Genomic DNA, 22,607 nt, shown 5'->3' on the forward strand with positions numbered 1-22,607 from the left:
GGGAAAGGTGGAGGATAGTTATTTATAAAAACATCTCTTAATTCAAATAATTTTTTTTGGTTTAATTCTTAAAGCACTTTCATTGTTACACTCACATTCAACATTCAACTTGTAAAGATGATTTTGGTGATGATCTAAAGGCTCCTGAGCATATTCTAAGGCCTTCATTGTGAACAGGGTCTAACATTTTCAGTGCTGCGTCAGATGCTGAGCCATATACTTCACTTCCATAATCAACAACAGACCGAGTAGTTGCTTTATACAGTAAAGAGGGAATGTCTATTGGCTCCCCAAGTAGTGTTCAATAGTTTTTTAATTAAGTTTAATGCTCTTTTACATTTTGATTTTACATATGTTATATGCGCTTTCCAGTTCAAGTGAGTATCGGATACTAATCCCAAAAATTTTGCCCTTTGGTCAATTGGTATACTACGGTTTCTGATTTTTAAGCCCATTTCTTCACCTTTTTTCCACTTTTTATTTTTACAAAACATGAGTGCTTGAGTTTTATCTATTGAAAACTTAAAGCCTACAGATGAGGCCCATTCATATATTTTTACTATGCTTTTATTAATGATTCGTTCTGCACATTTTATTCAAGATGCTGAATAATATATGTCAAAATCATCCATATACAGGTTACTTTTTATTACTGATATCATTAATTGCTAAAGTAAACAATGTGCCACTAAGGATGCTTCCCTGCAGAACACCATTCTCAAGTAGGAAATGTTCTAGACAGAAAATCATCAATTCTCAACTGAAAACTGCAATTTGTTAAAAAGTTTTGTATAAACCTAGGTAAATGTCCATGGATGTTGTTGGTTTGTAAAGTTTTTAATATTGCATACCTTGGCACCGATAATGCTGTCAAAATCGTAATTTGTTTTCGTTCAAAACCTCGATAATGGTCTTCTAAGTTACAGAAAATCCAATGTGGATCTGTTGCAAAAACTGACCGATTTTCAGTTTCTCAAATGTGCCATGTTAGTTATCATTTTCACACAACACCAAAATACTGTAAGGACTGCCTGTACTGGGATCCTTTCCAGGTTTGGGGATAGGAATTATTATAGCTTTATGCCATTCATCAGGAAATAAATTTTGAAGCCATAAATGATTATAAAACTCTAATAAGTATGACTTTGCCAAAGGTGCTAAGTGGCAGATCATCTCAAAGCAAATATTGTCACCTCCAGGAGCAGATTTATTGCTGTTCAAGAGAGCATATTCCAACTCTGACATATTACATTTCCTATTATAGTATATATCTTCTATTGTTTCAAAACTTATTGTTATTAATTCTATTTTATTTTTCTTTGTGAGGAAGTGTTCATCTAAATTTTTAACACTACTTACATTTGCTAAATTTTCTCCCATTATATTACCTATTTCTTTTGGATCAAGTGTTCTTTTCTCATCTTTTAATATGGCATGTCTAGGTGGTTTAACATGAATACCATTTATTTTCCTGAATTTTTCCCACATTTTTTGTATAGGGGTATTATTAGAGAGATCTGATACGTATTTCCTCCATGAAATGATTCTTCCTTGAATTACTTCTTTTTTAAATTTTGCAGATATTTTGTTGTATACAGGTTTTAAGGTATCAATTTCTAGTAGTAGTATAGTAATTTTTTGTAAAGTTCCTTCTTATATCAGAAATGTTTTATTTATTTTACTGAACTTTCTATTTAAATCATCTAATCTACTCCCTATTGAGTATATTATATTTATTAATTCTGTTAACTTATCGGACCACCAGGGAACTTTGTGTTTTGTTGGATGGGGTTTTGACTTTGGTAGTGCTTTATCAGCAGCATTTTTAATGAAATTAACAAGAAATTTATTAGTTTCATCATGGTCTTTTAAATATTCAAATGGTGGGATATTCCTAGTTTTAAATTCATATTGCTCCCAATCTCCTTTATAAATGTTATACAGTATTGAGGGACATGATTGGTGGGATTATTTTGTAATAATGAAATTAATATTTGGAAATGGTCACTTGTATGCAAGTCATCAACTGTATTCCAATCTGTCAACTTTGTTTGTTGTACATAGTTAAGTCAATTGAGGAAAATGTTCCATGTGTTTTAGAAAAATATGTTCTGATTTTGTTATCATTTATACAGCACGTCATATGAATCTATGAATTCTTCTATTTTACTTCCTGCTCTATTTGAGTCTGTACAATTACAGTCCTACATCAGGTTGTGAGCATTAAAATCACCTATTATTAATGTAGGTTCCTTGGTATTATTAACTAAATCTTTAAGTTTGTCAAAGTCATAATTTTTATTTGGTTGGTTGTATAAATTATAAATTACATAATTGTAATTTTTTATTTGTATTTTAATACTCGATATTTGCAGATCACTAAAGTTTACATGCACCTTGTCATAACTTACTTTGATATGTACATATATAGCTGTACCTAAATTTCCTTTTTCCTCTCTACATGTAGATACTAAGGTATATTTACCTATTGTTGATAGTGTTTTGTTGACATGCTGTAAACAATATCACTGGTTCGTATTCTCTTAGTAATCATTGTATTTCACCCAAACGCAATCTGGTCTGTAGACCATTTACATTCCACTGTATAATATAATTATTGAAAATATTATGTTAGTGTGTTCAAGTGTTATTTTCTTTTTGTGGATCATCAATTTGCATTTTTCAAATATTTTATATAAGATATTTATTTGTTTTTCTTTATAAGATATTGGGTGTCCAATGCACATACAGCCCTTCTCATGAGTGGCTAAACTAGTAGTTTCTTTATTTCTGTCTTATAAAATTTCATGTGTTTGTTAAACTGTCCTTTGTTACGCATTTGTTTTTGTTGCATAGTTCAATGAAACATTCATTACATCCACATGTGTTTTCATGTGTCATTTTTTCATTTACTCTTGCTGCACCTATTGTTGGTGATAGAGTAATCCCATCTCCCATAACATAATCATTCTTGTCAATGGTTTGTTCCTCTACTATTTCTTTGATGTTCTGGGTATCTGTTTCCATTGGTTTTATTATTACTTTAAGAGACAGAGGTATTCTTATTTTTTGGTTTATGTTCTTTCTTCGGGCCTCCCGCCTTTATTTTATTGGATGTATCTCTAATAATAGTTGGTTTTTTGTTGGTCTTGGGTGGAGTTCTCTCTAAAGGCCTCTTTTTTTCTTTAGTTTCTAATTCATCATAACTATCTTCTAATATTTCTGTGGTGCTTGTATTATCTTCCAGTGTTTCCATTTCTCTTAATATCTCAAATGAATTTGAGCAAAGATTTGTATGCACTGCTTGGTCCTTTGCTATATTAATTTCTTCTTGCAAAGTGGTTATTTTTCTTTGAGATTTATCTACCAGGGTTTTGTTACTCTTATTTCCATTTTTGTTTCATTGTTTGATCTTATTATAGTAGAAAAAGTTTGTTTCTTAGCGGGATCAAACATTCCTCTAACCTTTAACTCTAATTTGGCCTCTTTTATACGCGTTCCCGTCCTTTCCTGAAGTAATTTTAATTCTGTATTGTATATATAATGCATACACTCCTTAGATTTTGCATGGTGATTTTGTCCACAGTTCACGCATTTTGGTTCACCACACCTCCATGTTTGTCAGATCCACAGTATGCACATACAGATGTATTACGGCAGTTTTGGCAGTGTAGTGGTTTTGGAACATACGGTCTCAGTTCTCTGCTTTGGCCCAAGATTTTAATTTTTAAGGCCCTTCAAATTTTATCTTTGCTATTCTCAGTGTTTTTCCATTACTTCGTCTACTGGCTATGTTGTTGAGACGTCTTAATCATAAAAGGAGGTCTTATAGGCTTCTTGGGAGGAGGCTGCAGATCCTGCCTTGGAACATCCAGACAAGGAGGAGCTGCTGCTTTACTCACTGTTTGTTGGACGAGACAATCATTATTGTCGGCTCGATGCCTGTCAACAGTTGCATCCAATTGATCCCTGGGGAAAAGCAGCTGGGAGTCAACAATATCACCATTCCTCAAGGATAGCAAGGAATCTACATCGACAGACCAAGCCACTTTGGAAAGGGCTGCATCTCTCCTCACCAGCAGGGTATTAGCCCACAAATTAGCAGTCAGATAGGTAAGGTAGGAAACAGCCTTAGCACCAGGTTGCAACAATCTGATGTAAGCTGAACTATTGACTTTATTCCTTGATGAAGGGGAAGAAGAAATCTTAGCAACAGCTGAAGACTACAAATCCAGCCAAGAAACAGTTTGGAAGGCAGAAGAGGAAGTCCACTACAAAGCAGCAGCTTCTTGAAAAGAAAGAGAAGAACCTTCTGTTTTGACCTGATCCAGGGTCAAACCCGGCTTCAGACGGATGACATCGGAATTGACCTGTCTACTCAGAAGAGGCATGAGAGGAGTTGCATAATATTTCTTGTGGCAAGGTAGATCAGATCCCACTACAAAATCAAGGAATTCACATGATTCAGGATTGAGTCAGCATGACTGGAACATGGCAACTCAAAAGGTGTCTTTGAGACCTACTTCGGTCCCAGCAAGGCTTCTATTCCTGTTGGAACGACTGTAGAAGGAGTAAGTCTTTTTAGGAAAGATTACTGAACTCACGAATGACATCAATAACTTCATAAGAAGAAAGAAACTCCTGATTCTCCAAATCCTCTGCCTCCTGTACACGAGGATCCATCTGCCTCCTCCGAAGGATTTGCTAGGTTTAGAACCAGAGCATAAGATCTTTCAGTTCCTGACACCTTCTCGGGAGCTTGAAGTTTTGAAGTAGAGGCAAGAGAGAGGTCTCGCTCACTGGTTTGAGACACAGAAGACCATTTCTCGTACGACAGACATGCATCATCCTGTAGTCCACATCCAGTAAATTTTACGGGGAGGTGAAAATTCGACAGCCATGGACATGGGAAAATAATATATGATGCCCGGGGATGGAAGGCAAACAACAGCCATAGATACAGGAAGGCAAATGATGGTCGCTGATGCGGGAAGACAAACGACAGTGGTGGTCCTTTCCTGAAGATCGTGATGAAGAACGCAGCCAAGAACTGCAAAGCAGCAAGTCAGAGGAAGAACCACAGTCATATCCATCTCTACGGTGGTGACTAGTTGTACGTCCATCACAATCTACACAGCCGTGTCTACTCAACAATCTGTGGGAATCAGGAAAGGAATCACGATTTCTTCTGGGCAACCATGATTTGAAACGAAGACATCTAGGAAGCATAGGACTAACAGGACTTGTAGGAGGTTCTACTACACAGGATTTCTTGATTAGAGCCTTGTCGTCCCTTCTCCTAACTTGAACAGGACGCGTTGGAGATGAAGAAACAACTGTAGAGTCCTTCTCAGCATGAGATTCTTGAAGGCGAGAGGCTGACAGACGAGACACATTTCCCCACAGGAACACGTACGTGTGCAGGAGAAATGGGGCCATGGTCCAAAGACTAAAAAGAGATGATCTTCTATTTCTTGAGGAAAGGAGCTACAACAAAGTTCTTAGTCCTCAAACATTTTATATGGGAACGAACAGAAGGGGCAGACAACGAAGATGAGGATGACGAAGAAGATGACAAAGATGATGAAGACGGTGAAGACGAAGAGGATCTACGCCGTTTCCTCTTAAGAAAACCGCCATATTTTACTCGAAGGGCAGAGTTGACAGTGTTGAGAACAGCCTGAACAAGAGAGGAAGCAGACGGCGCAGCTACAGATGACATCATAGTAGAACTAGGCTGTGACATCACAGGAACAGACAAACTCTGTACGTGATCTGTGGGAGCAACCGTAGGCTGAACAGGAGATGACCCAGACCTTACCTTACCTTACAGTTCGTTCGGGTTGCCCCAGGTCCCTCAGTGTGAGGCACCTCTGATGTCTACCAGAGAATTGCTAATGCATCTTCCGGTATATTTTGCATCTTCCAATCTTAGACGGTCTGGGATGCAGCTTAGATATTTGTCAAACTTATTCTTAAACACATCTACGCTCACTCCTGATATGTTCCTTGGATGAGCTGGTAATGCATTGAATAATTGCTGCATTATTGATGCTGGTGCATAGTGGATTAATGTCCTGTGTGCTTTCCTTAGTTTTGGGCACTATTAATCTACCTCTGCTTGCTCTTTATGATATTTTTAGCTCCATGATGTTTTCGGTGATTCCTTCTATCTGTTTCCATGCTGTATTATCATGTAGTGTTCTCTTCTCCTTTTGAGACTATATAATTTTAGGAATTGTAGTCTTTCCCAGTAGTCAAGGTCCTTAACTTCTTCTATCCTAGCTGTAAAGGACCTTTGTACACTCTCTATTTGTGCAATATCCTTTTGGTAATGTGGGTACCATATCACATTGCAATATTTAAGTGGACTACGTACATATGTTTTATAAAGCATAATCATGTGTTCGACTTTTCTTGTTTTGAAGTGCCGAAACCACATTCCCATTTTTGCTTTGCATTTTGCCAATAGTATTGCTATTTGATCACTGCATAACATGTTCCTATTCAACATCACACCAAGGTCTTTAACTGCTTCCTTATTTGTGATTGTCTCGTTGTTAGGCCCCTATATACATATATCATTCCTTCTTTATCACCATAATTTATTGATTCAAATTTATAAGAGTTAAATACCATCCTATTTACCTCTGCCCATTCATATATTTTGTTTAGGTCTCTTTATAGCGAGTTCCTATCTTCATCACAAGTAATTTCTCTACTTATTCTTGTGTCTCCGGCAAAACTTCTCACTACCAAGTCTTTAACATTACTATCTAAGTCTGCAATCATAATAACAAACAGGAATGCAGCTAACACCATACCTTGTGGCACACCGGATATTACCTTAGCTTCATCCGATTTCTGGTCGTTTGCAATCACTATGTTTTCTGTTTTGCAAAAATTCTTTTATCCATCTTCCTACTTTGTCCACAATATTATGTTTTCTCATTTTTTTCGCTAATATATTATGGTCTACCTTGTCAAAAGCTTTTGCAAAGTCTAGGTAAACCACATCTGTATCTTTTTCGATTGTCATAGTTTTATATATGTTTTCATAGTGGGCTAACAATTGGGTTTGTGTACTTTTTCCAGGTACAAAACCATGTTGACCTATATTAAACAAGCTATTTTTCATTAAATGTTTCATTATATTTTTCTTCATGACCCTTTCATACACTTTCATAATATGTGATGTTAGACTCACAGGCCTATAATTAATTGCCTCTAGTCTTGATCCACTTTTGAAAATAGGGGTGACATATGCTGATTTATGTTCATCATAAATCTTGCCTGTGTCTACACTTTGTCTTAATAGTATTTCGAGCGGCTTTGTGATAGAATGAACTACATTTTTTATTAACAAAATGGCAGGTACGCCGTCTGGTCCGGCTGCTGATCCATTTTTAATTTCTTTGATAGCCTGCACAATATCAGCTTCACTAATATCTATGTCCGATAAATATACCCCATTTTCATCTCTTGTTCCTGTATCAATATCTTCATTATCAATTCTAGGTGTAAATTCTCTCATACTTTTATGCTAGTATGTTGCATATTTCCATTTTTCATTCGTTAATCGCCCTTTGTTTCTTAGAGGGCCTATTTCTACTCTTCTTTTATTCATCTTTTTCACATATGAGTAGAATATTTTGGGGTTTTGTTTGATATTTTGTAGGGTCTCTTCGTCTAAGTCCCATTTTTCATTTTCCTTTGATTGTATAATCTTTTGTTCTGCATTTTCTATCCTGCTTTTTATTTCCATCACTTTCCATGCATTCTTTTCTCTTGCAAGACCTTTTTTCCACTTTCTGATTTTCTGGAACAAGATCCTTCTGTCTCTTGGTATGCATGACTGGTGTTTACTTTTCTTCTTTGGAATATATTTATCTACTATTTTCTCTAATATTTTATATAATAATATATCCATATTTACCTGTATATTATCACTTACGAATATGTTTTCCCAGTCTTTAATTCTTCATTTATTTCTGACCATTTTATATTCTTACTATAGAAATTGTATTTTCCATATCCTTCCCACTTTTTCATCTCTTGCTTATCTCTGTTTTCACTTGCTTTGGAATGGACTGTTAATTCTATGACATTATGGTCTGAAATACTCTTATTATACACTATTATTTCTTTAACATAGTTCACCTCATTCACAAATACTAGGTCTAGAGTATTCTCCTTTCTTGTTGGGAGTTGATTTATTTGCTGAATATTATGTTCTAGTAGCATATCTAATAGCTTTTCAAATTTTCTCTTATCTTCTGCGCTACTATTATTCTCTTTTTTATATGTATAAATACAACCACAATCTCCTATTTCTTCTTTCCAATCTACGAAAGGAAAGTTAAAGTCTTCGGATAGGAGTATAGTCCAGTCTTTGTGATTTCTACATATATTATCTCATTTGTCTATTATTATGTCAAACTCTTTAGTATTAGAGGGTCTGTATATTACAATGTTCACTAATTTCTCAGATTCAAATTCTACCACAATTATTTCACATTCTGTGTTACTATATTTCTCACAGATTTTTCCTTGATTAATGTCTCTCCCATATATCGCAGTTCCCCCTCGATTCCTATTTTTCCTATCTGATCTGTAAGTTTGGAATCCCTTTATCTGATCATCATTACCAGTCTCTTGGGAATACAGTAAACACCCCGTATTTGCGTTCTCATGATTTGCAGACTCACGCATTCGCGGGTTTCTCTGTGGAACATATCTAGCCATTATTTGCGGAAAATTCGCCCATTCGTGGTATTTTTCAATGAGAAATATTCACTACTTACTGTATCTTCATATCATTTGCATGAATAAATGCACTTTTTGTGATAAAACTATTAAAATACTCAGGTATATGCATTTTTACATTTTTCTGTGTTTAAACTATCAAAATGGGCAGTTCTAAGTGTTTTTAGAGGGGTTTTAAGTATTCAGATTTTTAGCTATTTGCGGGGGACGCATCCCCCTGTAGAATATGGGGTTCACTGTACCATGTTTCACTTATATTCATTATATCTATTTTTTCATTACTATGATGGTTTGCGTGTTATCCCCATTATCTAAAATGGGTAATAATAAGGATTTTCCCATGCCTCTTTCCTGTTCTGATATATTGTTCTTTTCTTCATTTCCAGAAATTTGGACATTAAAAAATCCAGCTTTTCCAAAATATTTGATCTTCCCTCTTCATATTTATTCACTTTGTGCATATATCTGCATTTTTCTCTGTACCTGCACCATTCCTTTGCATCATAAATTCATTGTTTGTTCTTTGCCCTGTACCCATCACCATCTGATGGACGTCTCACCGACCTAGGTGCTGATACCTCCTATCGTGATGCTGACAATTCATAACGTGGTGTTGGCTTGCTTTTTTCTTTCGTCTCATATATTCTTTATTCCTTTCTTTATATCTAGATATGCACATTTGCCATAAATCTCATAGTTGTGACATGTCTTGGGATGTTTGTAGTGACATCTTTCACCGAATCTGCAATTCCCTCTTTTCAAAAGAGTGCAGACTATGTCTTTCTTTTCTTTTTTTTTTCTTGCTCTTTCCCATCAGTATGTATATCTGGGTACAACCTCTTTACGATTTTATTTTGGGTTGTCATGTCATAGTTTATTTCTTTGTATATGTATGCTGCTGTGTAGCCTCATATGTAGAGTCTATGAGTTTCTCTGCATCCATACTCTTATCCTGTTCTTTGTTTTCATTATTGTTTTCTATCCCTTTAATCTTATTTTCTTCTTCTATTTTGTTTTCCAATTCTTCCTCTTCTTCATTTTCTTCATCCTCTACTATTTGTACATTAAGTCTTGACTTAATAACATTGTCTATCCATATTAGACATGTTGAGCAAAATACTTTTGTGTCCTTTTTTTTTTTATTTTGCTGTACTTCTGCACAAGTAGGGTAAGTTGGTACATGGCATGCACAGCATTTCCTTCACAGGTTTTTTGGGTTTACAATGCTGTACCACACATCACATAAACTGCATGCTTTAGGCATTCGTTTTCCGGTTGCATCAATCAGTATATGCACTATATTCACCTTATTCATTTTCTTTGTTGGAATGTGTTGATTGATGTAGATTTTCTTTATAAGTCTCTTGATCACTTGGACTTTCTTTGGTATTCCTTCAATTATTTTATTGTTTTCTGCTGACTTGTTCCAGCTTGAAGGATCATATCCTTTCACTAAGTCTGTGGATGTTTTTGCATCTTTTTGGTTGGAGTTGTTATTGATCTCAACAATAAGAAACCCCAGCTCCCTGCTTGCCAAATCATCATATTGGTAGTCTGCAAGGCAGGCAAGATTTCTCCATCTCTTACCGTTGCTAGACACTTCCATGATGTTCAATTTTTAATATTTCACTCAAAAAAGACACCTTAGTCGATGCTTTATCGTGCTATTTTGACATCAATCTAATCACTGACAGTTCATGAACACTTCTAGCTATAGATCACTCGCTAATCGTATGTTATACGCGTGAATTTGGTATGATTATTCAGACCAAGAACGAATGTGTCTTCAGACCAAGAACCAATGGCATCTCGCTAGAAGGCGTAACTCGAGACCCAGTAGAGTGAAGGTCGGGAGGGTTGGGAACTGACATGGCGGCTGGCACTGGGACGCATGAAGACATGAAATAAGACAACAAGCCATCTAAGGTTGGTACCCCTGACAGGCCTAATGAAGCCCAAACAACCGTCACCTGTGCATCTAAGACTAAAACAGAGGAAAAATATGGCACTGCCCCCACTCCTGGGAAGGGAAACATTCCCCACCAAGAGAGAAAGGGCAGCATGAGGCATATTTAGAGAACCTTTTCCCAAACCTTCCAAAGACAAATCAATGGAAGGAAAGGAGGGAGACAAACCTGACAAGGAAGAAGCAAGGGGAGAAGCAGAACAATGAGGAACCTGAGAACATCCATCGAAGGAGGAGGAAATCCTTCCCAAGGTGGCGCCTCCGACTTCCATAAATCTTATGCCGCTGCTTCATGTCAAATCTCTTCCACGCACAGGAGGCCAAGAACGACATCCAGGGCAAGGGTTAGTCACATTACAATCATTTGATCTGCACCTACTACAAGCTGAATGGGGTCTGTCTCAAAGGAAGCCATATAATGCAAGCAAGGATAGGAGCCTACATCAGGACATTTTCTCTGAGGCTTACGGGAACTTTTAGCTGGGTTTTTGGCTTGCATGATAAAAGCCAAAACACGCACACACTAAACAAACTCTGAGCAGAAAAACACAAAGAAACAGGGGCAAAACCAACCAGCTATGGAGAGGAAGGATAGAAAGAAACGACTTCTCTCAATGGTGGTAAGAAAAACTGAGATGTGACAGGGTTGAGATAAGGTCGTTGGCCGCTTCCCATCTCATCTCCGTGACGGATGCTAGATGCCACCAATTCCTTGCATAAACAATTCTTGTTTTTATTTTTACTGGTTTCCAGCTGATGCCAGAAGATTTATCCTAATGTTAAGACCCAAGTTTGTTCTGTGTATGAACAATTAGTGGTTACAGCTTGTTCTTTGTCTTCCAACCACACTGTATGATCTTTGTTAATCATTTGTGATTAATTATTGTATTGTAATTTATGCAATACGTATAATGAGTGTGAAGCCATATGTAAGCACTTGTTGATCAGGCAGAAATGATAAATTATATCCTTTTGTGAAGCTGGTGTATCTAGGCTGCATGATTTCTTTTGGGTGAAGAAGCAGCGGCCAGTGATGTAAAAATAAGTATAAGAATAATTATGAGGCTTTGTCAAAAAATACAGTGCTGATGCTTCTAAGGAAGATAGACTATGTACTGGAAAGCACAGAGCTTTATATCATAAAAAGCATAAGAAGTATTCTGATGCCATACAATGATGATTCATACAAAAGTGATGCAGAGGTATTGGTGAGGGGGTACAATTAGAGAAAGGAATTTCAAAGTTTGCTGAAACTGTATAAACAATATGGCATTATGGATAAAAAGGTGATTGGTAAGGTAGTGAGTTCTCCAACAGAGGAGACTGAACCTTTTTGAAAACAACCAATAGACCAAGCAAAATGAAGGCCTGTTCTACGGGAAAATCTAAATTGTTAATGAGGTTCAGCTTTTCTTGAAATCCATCCCCAAATTACACATGAGTTGTGATGTTTGTGGGATGGAGTAAAATAAATGATGCATCCCTTGAGTTATGCTTTGCCAATGCAGACACCTCCCCTTGTCTCAACCCCTGCATTATTGGCAATGCTGGGCAGCTAATGGCCAAAAAAGACAACTTGCACACATTGCTAGCACATTACAGGTACTAGTGGGCAGCCAATGGCCAAAAAAGACAGCTTGCACTCATTGCTAGTGCATTACAGGTACCAATCTTCACAAAAGCCATGGTTAATGCTCTCCATTATAAAGTCCTGCAAGGCTGACCATGCCTTTAAGATGACACCACCAAAAGTATATCATGAAAATTCATCCTTGTTGAGTTCTCTAGTAATTTACTAAATTCTATAAATACATATCTTGCAACAACAAAGCTATTAACAAATAATCATGATTCATAGCTCAACATTCTGAACCACACAAATAGTCCATACACATAAAAATAAAGTTATGAATGTAAAAATACAGGCAGCTCCCTGTTATCGGCAGGCTTGGTTATTGGCAATCCGGTTTTTCAGTGCTTGTCTAGCGACGAAAATCAGTGATTTTTGGCGCTTATCGGCACTGACAAGCGCCGAAACAGCTGAAAATCGCCAATTTTCGGTTGTCGGCAATTTTCGCTTATTGTCACGCCGTCAGAATGGAACCCCCACTGATAGCCAAGGACTGCCTGAACTGGGCAAAACATTACTTCTTGTGCATTTTCTTTTCACAGGAGCATAAGAAACTGAAGACAAAGGTTGGTTGAGTTCTAAACTCTTAATTCCACATATACTGCTAGTTTACTTGTAAAAACTAAGGAAGGAATATTTACTGGAACTTTAATTCATGTTGAGATATCACTGACACTACATTCACTTAATACAGTATAGTAAATCCTCCCACATTTCACATCTCACAAAGACTACTCAAAATGCTATTACTGTATCTCATAACGATAGAAAAATGCTGACAGCTGTGTCTAAGAATGCCAAAAGAAATTATAAATGACCAGATAAGTGATGCATTGGTTAGGAGAGATTAAGATCGTGAAATGCTACAAGAAACAGGATTTGGGAAATTGTAGTTTCACTATCTACCTTTCAGGAAAAGAAAAAGTGCACGACTCATGTTTGTGAACACAGAAGAGGTTCAGCTAGCAACTACCTAAATCAGTGTTGTAATGTATAATTCTAATGTCAACAGGATCTAAATGCACACAGAAAATTAACAATACTTCAATGGACCAACATTTTGTCCACTTTTTGAGGCAAACCAGCCAAGTCCCCTTGCCTTTATTTTGACAGTAGTTGTCTTCCAACTAATTTATGTATAATTTTGTATGGGCATAAGTTAAAATATGTTATGTACCACCTACAGTTTAGAGATAATTTTTAATGAATAATCACAAACAAAAAATTACAAACATCTTATATTGCAATACCTGAGTACATAGCTGAAGTAACAACTTTGCTGCATCAGTGTCATTTTGAGCCAAGGCACCAATTGCATCACTTAAATGAGCTAGACTAGTGGCAACATCTGTTGGCTGAAGAACTGAACCAGCTGTTCTAGCAGAACCATCCAGTGGAACTCTTCCTACATAAAAAATATTACAGTAAATATCCTTTTACAAAGAAAGATAATGTATTTGTATCATTTACTTAAAATTCATTTCACATCTACAGCCAAAAAAATTGAGAACATCTGAAGAGTTATTACAAAAAGTATTATATTATGGATAGTCAAAAAAGTGTTTGTAATAATAAAAAAATATCCTAGTAATATATTTAAATTAATATCATGCACTATAAACAGCAATGTATACTTAAGGTAGTTATACTAGCTGACTGAATATAGTTAGCTGATTTGGACAAAAATTCTGTATCTATACAACATATGTCACTAAGATTTTAACTTATAAAAGACTATAAAAACTGCAAATTAGTTCTTCTCTTGTACTGAATAACAATTTGTTCATAAGAGAGAAAAAGAGAACAACCAAACCCTAAGAAGTCAGCTAAATATAATATATCAGCAATTCAGGACCATCTCTATAAAATGCATTATGGTGAAAATTTAAAGTAAGTTCCCTTTTAGAAAAAGTATGGAAAATTTTTTATGAGTTTCGCTACAATTTTAAAATATTATCACTTACCTTGAGCAACCAACCACATCAAGCGCACTAAAAGACGAACATCACACAGTCCAAGCGCTTCAAGGCCAGCCCATAAATCACAGGATCCACCACTTAACGCAAGAAGAGAGAGGGCTCGCATCACTACTGCTCTCGCCACTGTCACTTTGAGGGAATGTGTCGTACGACGCAGTGCTGATATCCTAGCTATGGGAGAGCTGAGAGCAGCAGCCTGTTCTCCTAAGCTGCGCTCTGGAGAACTTGCAACATTGCTATCACGTGGACGAGCACCTATTCCAGTAGCTAGAAATTAAAAATACCCAATATTACCATAAGTCTTTCACAATAATACAGTACTGTATAAGCATCTTGTACAATGTAATCATCCAACTTTTAAAACTTCTACATACATTTCCACCATTCACTTCATACCAAATCCTTCACGGCAGTCTTGATGCAGCCCTAAGAGCTACTTGTTAATAATCATCAAAGCAATAATAAAAACATAAGAAAAAAAAATTCAAGTTGCTAAAATTTTAAAATCACAGTATACAGCTGGACAACAAACTACAATTAGGCACACTGCATACACTACAGTATAATGCCATATAGAAGTTACCATCATTCCCTTCCACAGCAAAAATATATAAACACCCATCTAATAGGAACTACGCTACTTCTAAAATGTTTAAAATTACAAAAACTAAAAACCTTAGGGGCAATGCAATTAAATAATTACTAAAAATGTTCTAGCATTTTTTACATATCTGAAGATGTTGCATCCCCCTGCTACAATAGTCTTCTTATTCCTATAAACTGTATTCCACTTACACTAAAAACCACTCTCAGTGAGTAGTTTCTTCATGGCTGCATACAATAAGGTCTCTTTAAGACCTCTAAAATATTGTAATTTGCTACTCTGTGCTACACCTTAGCAGGAAAATTGAAGATTTAGAAAAATTTAGAATGCATTCCCTTGTCATGAAATTGGAAAAAAATAAAATTATCATCATCATTAAGTAGACTCATTAACCTATTTAATAATAATAATGCTACTTCTTCTATTCTTACAACATGGGAATCAGTTGTAAATATTTCTTCTATGGTATGGCAAATGAAAGACTGATATTCCTTAAAAATTGTACAACATGCATAATGCTTTTTAAATCAGGCAACTCTGATGAGCAATTTGAAAACTGGGAGAACCCCACAAATAATATTAAGTGACAGGTGAAAAACACTAAGATATAACTGTACATGCAAACAAACATTTCTGGGACCACTATCAGTCAGTCACCTGACTATCTGATAACATAAGGAATATTACAAACATATCTTTAATGTCGCATTAGCCACACTAAACATCTGTCTGAGCATTGGGAATGGCAATTCAGTACTAACATGCAAGCCTGTACAGTGAATTCACTTGGTTCCTTGCCATAAAATGCTTGGTGAGCTTTCACTGAAAAAAATTAGCATTTGCTTTGTGCAACATGCTGTAGTACTGTGAATGAGGCAAGAAACAGCCTTTTAGAAAGATGCCAAGGTTCGAAGGAATGGCATGTTGGAAAAAACAGGTTTTGACGTAGGAAAAACCTATTTTTGGTAGCCACTGTTGACTCCTCAAGGAGTTACCTTCCATGGTCTACCAGAGCTCCATGATGACCGAACTAATATCAAAGAATTCTCTTCTAGTTGGTCTTTTTGGCTAGGTATCGTGTCGTAACGATTAACATTGTGGCGGAATTTCAAAACACAAAAAACCAGTACACAACACTCACCCTGGTCCTCGGTTGCTGGGAGATGGAGTAATGCGTCCACGGTCGCCAACACAGCACACAAAACCACACACACCAAACCAAAACAGAAAAACACACGACTCACGAACATACAACAACAAGAACAGCACACTAACAAGGAAAAACAACAACTCTGAATCACCACACAAACAAACTGTTTAAGACCAAAAACGACTGACCAGCACTAGCTCTGACTCAAAACTGCCTTCAAAACCGAAAAATCCTCACATATATTCCACAGACAGACAGCGTCGTAAACAAACTAACGACCTCATCCCTCTTCCAACAACCCAAGCTCTCACTAACGACAATTACACTCTCTCTCTCTCTCTCTCTCTCTCTCTCTCTCTCTCACAAAACGTTGGGAAATGCTAAATAAAAACAAATTATTCATCCCTCTATATTTCTCCCCCTTTATAGCATTTCCCAACCAACACCTTTCACACCTCTTTCAAATCGCCTTATGCAACACCCACGGATGCTCACTAGCAGGTCCTCTAGATCGCGTTCGCTTGACAAGCACGCAATCATTCTCTCAGAATCTTCCAGCAACATTCAAACTCACATCTTCTCCTCCATTCTCTCTCAGATTCACACTATCTTCTTCACTATTACCACTCTCAATTTCATCCACAATCTCATCTATACCCTCTAACTCGTTCCCAAATACCTCCCCAATTCTTCAACTAACCCATCCCATTCGCTCATTGACCTTTCCAATTCTTGCAACGATTCATTCATGCTTTCAATCACTCGTATATTACTGCTACGCTCTCTTACTCTTACACTTTTGCTCACCTCCAACCATCACTAACCCCTACACGTTCAGTCAACTCAGTTATATCGAACCCGCATATGCTATACGTTCTATCCATACCATCCCATTCATCCGTATTACACGCTTTATCACTCATTTCCACTTTGGCACTCACACCCCTATCACACAACTTACGACCATTCAGTTTACTTACGTTCTTCCCTTTCTTACGTTTCCTACCATACTCTATCAAAACAAATTGCTTCATGCACTCGTCAGTCTTTCCAGCAAAACCTCCCTCATGCAACAACCCTCACGCACATGCATCACACGCACCGCTTGCATCCTGGAGGATCCACCCATTTGAACCCCCTTCACACTCAGTTTCCCGAATTCGCTGTCACAGTCACCCTCTTTCGTCTACATACACTTGATACATGCCCTTCCATTCCATATTCGTCACACTTCGCTCTCGGTTCTGAACACATTCTCGCATAATGCCCATTCTTACCACAGCTGCCACATATTACATTCACTGGGTACCCCCTACAACCATTAGCAATATGACCCACCTGTCCGCACCTGTAGCATTTAACCCCTATCTTTCGTGACACTCCCTTACCAAATGTCCCCATTGCCCACACCAAACATGCTCCTAAAGCCCACCTACACTCATTCTTTGTATGTCCTTCCTTTCCACATCTAAAACACTTCGCTCGACTTCCACTCATCGACCTTCCCTTTGTACACTACTATCCCTAACCCGTCCAACCCGTTGTTCCCTTACAAACCCACCATTCATCCTCACTGGCACCTCCACATTACTTGCTCTTACACTCCTATCTATTACACTATCGGCCATTCTCATTGGGCCCCTCAACACTGCATCCCTAAAGCTTCCAAACTCTGGTACTCTCTCATCTACCCCAGCCCTTACACTTACACTTCTGCTCTCTTTATAACCCTGTCAAGCTCATAATCTTCTACAATTTCCAAAATTTCTCCCCAAGTCAACCTCTCATTCGTCCATCTTTTCTTCTCCTTCCGCTTCAAGTTCACAAATTCTCTAACTCCATCTGGCACTGTCCCTAACAACTTCCATACTAACTCCTTACATTCATCTATCCCATCATCCCCAAACTTCTTCCTTGCCAACGTCTCCAGCCTACAAACATACAGTGACAAGGTTTCCCAGCTTTCATTCTTGCCTCATCAAATTCATTCTTCCTCTTATACTTAACACTCGCTTTCATACGCCTCGCTTGCTCAACTAGTCTAGCTTTCACCTTGTCATACTCAACATCCCCCACACTCATAATAACCCTATACATATCAAGCAAAACCCAGTCAAATATTCTCCTAATTCTCGTGCCCACACTCTCTTACTTTCCCCATACTTATCCTGACAAAACCTTTCATACTCCCTAAAGAAATCATGCACATCCCTACTTCCATACTCATTATACCTTTCACACCGGGTACCTCCTCACATACATAGCCTTTCTCACTTCTTTCTCACTTTCGCTACTTTCACACTGTCCTTTCATACCCTCTTCCGAATACAAAGAGTCCACTTCACGCACTTACATTCATCTTACTCATTACACTCTTCTTCCCCCTTTTTTATCCACTTTTATCCACTCACCTCCATCCACCTCACTATCACTACTGCCTTCACCCTCTCCTTCTTTCCTGCCTTTCCCACTTCCTTACCCTTCTTACCAGTTTCCTTTCCCTTTCCCTTCTTCCCTTTTTCTTCCCCTGACTTATCCCTACTTTCCCTCTGTTCCTTCCCTTGCTTTTCATTCCCCTTTTCCTTACCCTGCCTCTCATTCCCTCGTTTCTTACTTCCTATTCCCATATCACTTTCATTACTCACGCTTTCATTCACTTCTTCCTCCTTTTCTTTCTCTCTTGCCCCTTCACACGTTCCAGAGAACCTGCCTCCAACAGCCCCTTCTCCAAAAACACCCTTGAACATACCTTTCACCATCTCTTCCACACCTTTCATCATTCCCTCCAACTTTTTATCCATCCTCTCTTCTGACTCTTTCATCTCCCCTTTCATTTCTTCTTTCGCACTCCTTAGCATTCCCCCCATCTCCTCCAACTGACTCCTCAACTCCTCATTCTCACTCCTCAGCCTCTCATTCTCCTCTCTTGCCAGCCGCAACTCCTCTCTCAACCTCCCCAGTTCCTCTTCCATTCCCTCCAGTCACACTACTAGCCACTAATCTCAATTGCAGCTGCCCCACCAGCTGCCCCATGTTGGGCGCCAAATATTATGTGGCGGAATTTCAAAACACAAAAAACCAGTACACAACACTCACCCTGGTCCTCAGTTGCTGGGAGATGGAGTAAGGTGTCCACGGTCGCCAACACAGCACACAAAACCACACAAACCAAACCAAAACAGAAAAACACACGACTCACGAACATACAGCAACAAGAACAGCACACTAACAAGGAAAAACAACAACTCTGAATCACCACACAAGCAAACTGTTTAAGACCAAAAACGACTGACCAGCACTAGCTCTGACTCAAAACTGCCTTCAAAACCGAAAAATCCTCACATATATTCCACAGACAGACAGCACCGTAAACAAACTAACGACCTCATCCCTCTTCCAACAACCAAAGCACTCACTAACGACAATTACACTCTCTCTCTCTCTCTCTCTCTCTCTCTCTCTCTCTCTCTCACACACACACACAAAACGTTGGGAAATGCTAAATAAAAACAAATTATTCATCCCTCTATAACATTATAACACGTAATGGAGTATATGGATTCAAAGATAAGATGGCACTTTCCCCTATCTTCAGTGAAGCTGAACCCAGTTTTTCCAACATCAAAAGAACTGCAAGAAAGAGAAGTGACCATTGCACATGCGCATCTGCCCTCTTGTTTACAACCGGGCTGTTAAAGACCAAGGAGCCATTACTCTCTGTTGGTCAATGCAGGATGATCCCATGCCCAAATCGCACACCTTTTCATCAGGGAAGTAGAAGGGTCTGGAGGACTCAACAGTGACTACCAAAAATAGGTTTTTCCTGCGCAAAACCTATTTTCTGAAAGCGTAGTCGCTTGTTTCATCCTCAAGGAGTTTCACGAAGAAATTGACAGGTGACGAAAAAGGCTTAATCACTCAATTTTTAATCCCAACATCCCAAAGGAAAAAACATTTCAGGTCCAAAGTCAAGCTACAGATTTCAAGTCCCATTCTTTATTCCAAATACTCTTCAGGTTTTGGTACCAAGGAACAAGAAACTATACACAAACTTACGTTTTAGGATGTAGTTCTACAGTAGTTTACCTAAGCATGCTGGGTTTGGTTGCAGTACTGTCACCCTTCTCCCAGTGATAGTTAGCATACTCACCTTTAATATGACCCCTGGTTTTCTGCCGTAGCACCTATGGATTAAAACTAGCTATGCCACCGGCTGATACACAGTGTAGCCGAATTTGTTCGAGCACGTGGCAATAATTCAACTGACAACCACCCTGTACATTCAGAGACTTCTTTAAAAGAGACATTTCTGAAGAAGGCCAATGATGTACTTACTTTCCTAATATCATGTGACCTAGGAAAGGAGTGTGGATTTGCCTTTTTAATGAGAAACACTACAATCATTCCCAGCCCTTGTAGGGAGGGTGGTTAATTTGTGCTAGGGTGTAGGAAAATTGGACCCTCTGGGATATTTTCCGTGATTTCTAGGTAAACCTAAGTGCTTGAACCGGGCATAACACATTGTCTGCTAAATTGAATTTTCTTATAAGAATAGATTTCCTTTTTAAAGGATCCTCATTCTTGGCCAGGAATGATGGGCAAGGGGACAATAATAATTGATGGTCAGCTGTTTGCGTGATGCATCGTCCCCATCTAGGAGAGCCCAGTTCATTAACCCTTTAACCCCGAAGCCCTATTTACAAAAACGTCTCCCAGTGCCGCGGCCTCCGAGAGTAGCGCCCGAAGCGGAAAAAAGTTTTTCAAAAATCACAGCACGCTTAGTTTTTAAGATTAAGAGTTCATTTTTGGCTCCTTTTTTCTCATTGCCTGAAGTTTAGTATGCAATCATCAGAATTGAAAAAATATCATTATCATATATAAATATTGGAATATATGACAGCGAAAAAAAACTCATATATAATTGTATACAAATCGCGCTGTAAGCAAAACGGTTAAAGCTAATGAGTTAATTTTTTTTACCTGTATTGTACACTAAATTGCGATGATTTTGGTATATAACAGATTTTAAAACAATTAAAGCAACACAGAGAAAATATTATCACAAAATGATGCATGAATTCGTAATGCGCAGACATAAAAAAAGTTTTTTTCAAAAATTCACCATAAATTGAAATATTATGCTAGAGACTTTCTAATTGTTTCAAAATGAAGGAAATTGATTGAATATTACTAGACTGTAAGCGTTTTAGCTTACAATTGCATTTTATTACCATTTCGATCGAGTTAAAGTTGACCGAAGGTTGATTTTTTTCTATTTATCGTTATTTATATGAAAATATTTCAAAAATGGTAAAAGCTAAAAGCATGATTTATTTTTTGTTGTATTCTACATGAAATTGCACACATTTTGATGTATAACACTTTATGTAACGAATAATATAAAACGGGGAAAAAATTATGACAATGTGACTCAAGAAATGCTAGGATTTTTAGTGGTTTGCGCTCGCGGATGGAAGGAAAGTTTTTTTCAAAAATTTACCATAAATCGAAATATTGTGCCAGAGACTTTCCATTTGTTGCAAAATGAAGGTAAAGGATTGATTGTTACTAGAATGTAAGAATTTTGGCTTACGATTGCGTTTTTCGAGCATTTCGATCAAGTCAAAGTTGACCAAAGGTTGATTTTTTTCTATTTATCGTTATTTATATGAAAATATTTCAAAAATGGTAAAAGCTAAAAGCATGATTTATTTTTTGTTGTATTCTACATGAAATTGCACACATTTTGATGTATAACACTTTATGTAAAGAATAATATAAAATGGCGAAAAAATTACGACAATGTGACTCAAGAAATGCTAGGATTTTTTGTGGAGCAAAGGAAAAAGTTTTTTTCAAAAATTCACCATAAATCGAAATATAGTGCTGGAGACTTACCGTTTGTTGCAGAATAAAGGTAAATGATTGATTGTTACTAGAATGTAAGAATTTTGGCTTACGATTGCGTTTTTCTAGCATTTCGGTCGAGTCAAAATTGACCGAATGTTAAAATTTTGTCAGTTATTGTGATTTAAATGAAAATATTTCAAAACTGTTAAAAGCTTAAAGAATGATTTATTTTTTGTTGTATTCTACATGAAATTGTGCACATTTTGATGTATAACACTTTATGTAATGAATAATATAAAATGGCGAAAAAATTACGACAAGGTGACTCAAGAAATGCCAGGATTTTCAGCGAAGGAAAAAGTTTTTTCAAAAATTTACGGATGCCCCTCAGGACACCCCGATGCTTCCTAGGGGTTGTAAAAGGCACGGGATGTGGTCCTTGGTCGGATTCGGTCACACGTGGGCGAACAACACGGCGCTGAGAAGCTGGGTCACTTTGGCTGCTGGGTCCTTCTCCAGCATCCCAGTCTAAAACTCGTCTCACACGCTCACTCCCGACAGGCAGTATGCGCCTTTCACGGTCCTGACGGCTTTGTGACATCTCTGCAAACGTCCTGTTGCAGCACGAATACGCAAACACTCGCCAAAGTTCTGCAAAACAT

The 22,607-nt window shown here is 37.6% G+C and overlaps 1 protein-coding gene across 1 annotated transcript in view; it reads right to left on the reverse strand.

Annotated features, from left to right (window-relative positions):
• The window catches only part of LOC136831091 (probable E3 ubiquitin-protein ligase HERC1), an 801,341-nt gene that overhangs the window by 145,142 nt on the left and 633,592 nt on the right, over positions 1 to 22,607 (reverse strand). The window contains exons 50-51 of the mRNA XM_067091041.1: positions 14,327 to 14,608; positions 13,613 to 13,767 (exon numbers count right to left, since the gene is read on the reverse strand). Coding sequence (XP_066947142.1) covers positions 13,613 to 13,767; positions 14,327 to 14,608 — 437 coding nt within the window. The remainder of the gene's footprint in view (positions 1 to 13,612; positions 13,768 to 14,326; positions 14,609 to 22,607) is intronic.

Source organism: Macrobrachium rosenbergii, chromosome 48 (assembly GCF_040412425.1).
Source record: "Macrobrachium rosenbergii isolate ZJJX-2024 chromosome 48, ASM4041242v1, whole genome shotgun sequence".
NCBI lineage: Eukaryota > Metazoa > Arthropoda > Malacostraca > Decapoda > Palaemonidae > Macrobrachium > Macrobrachium rosenbergii.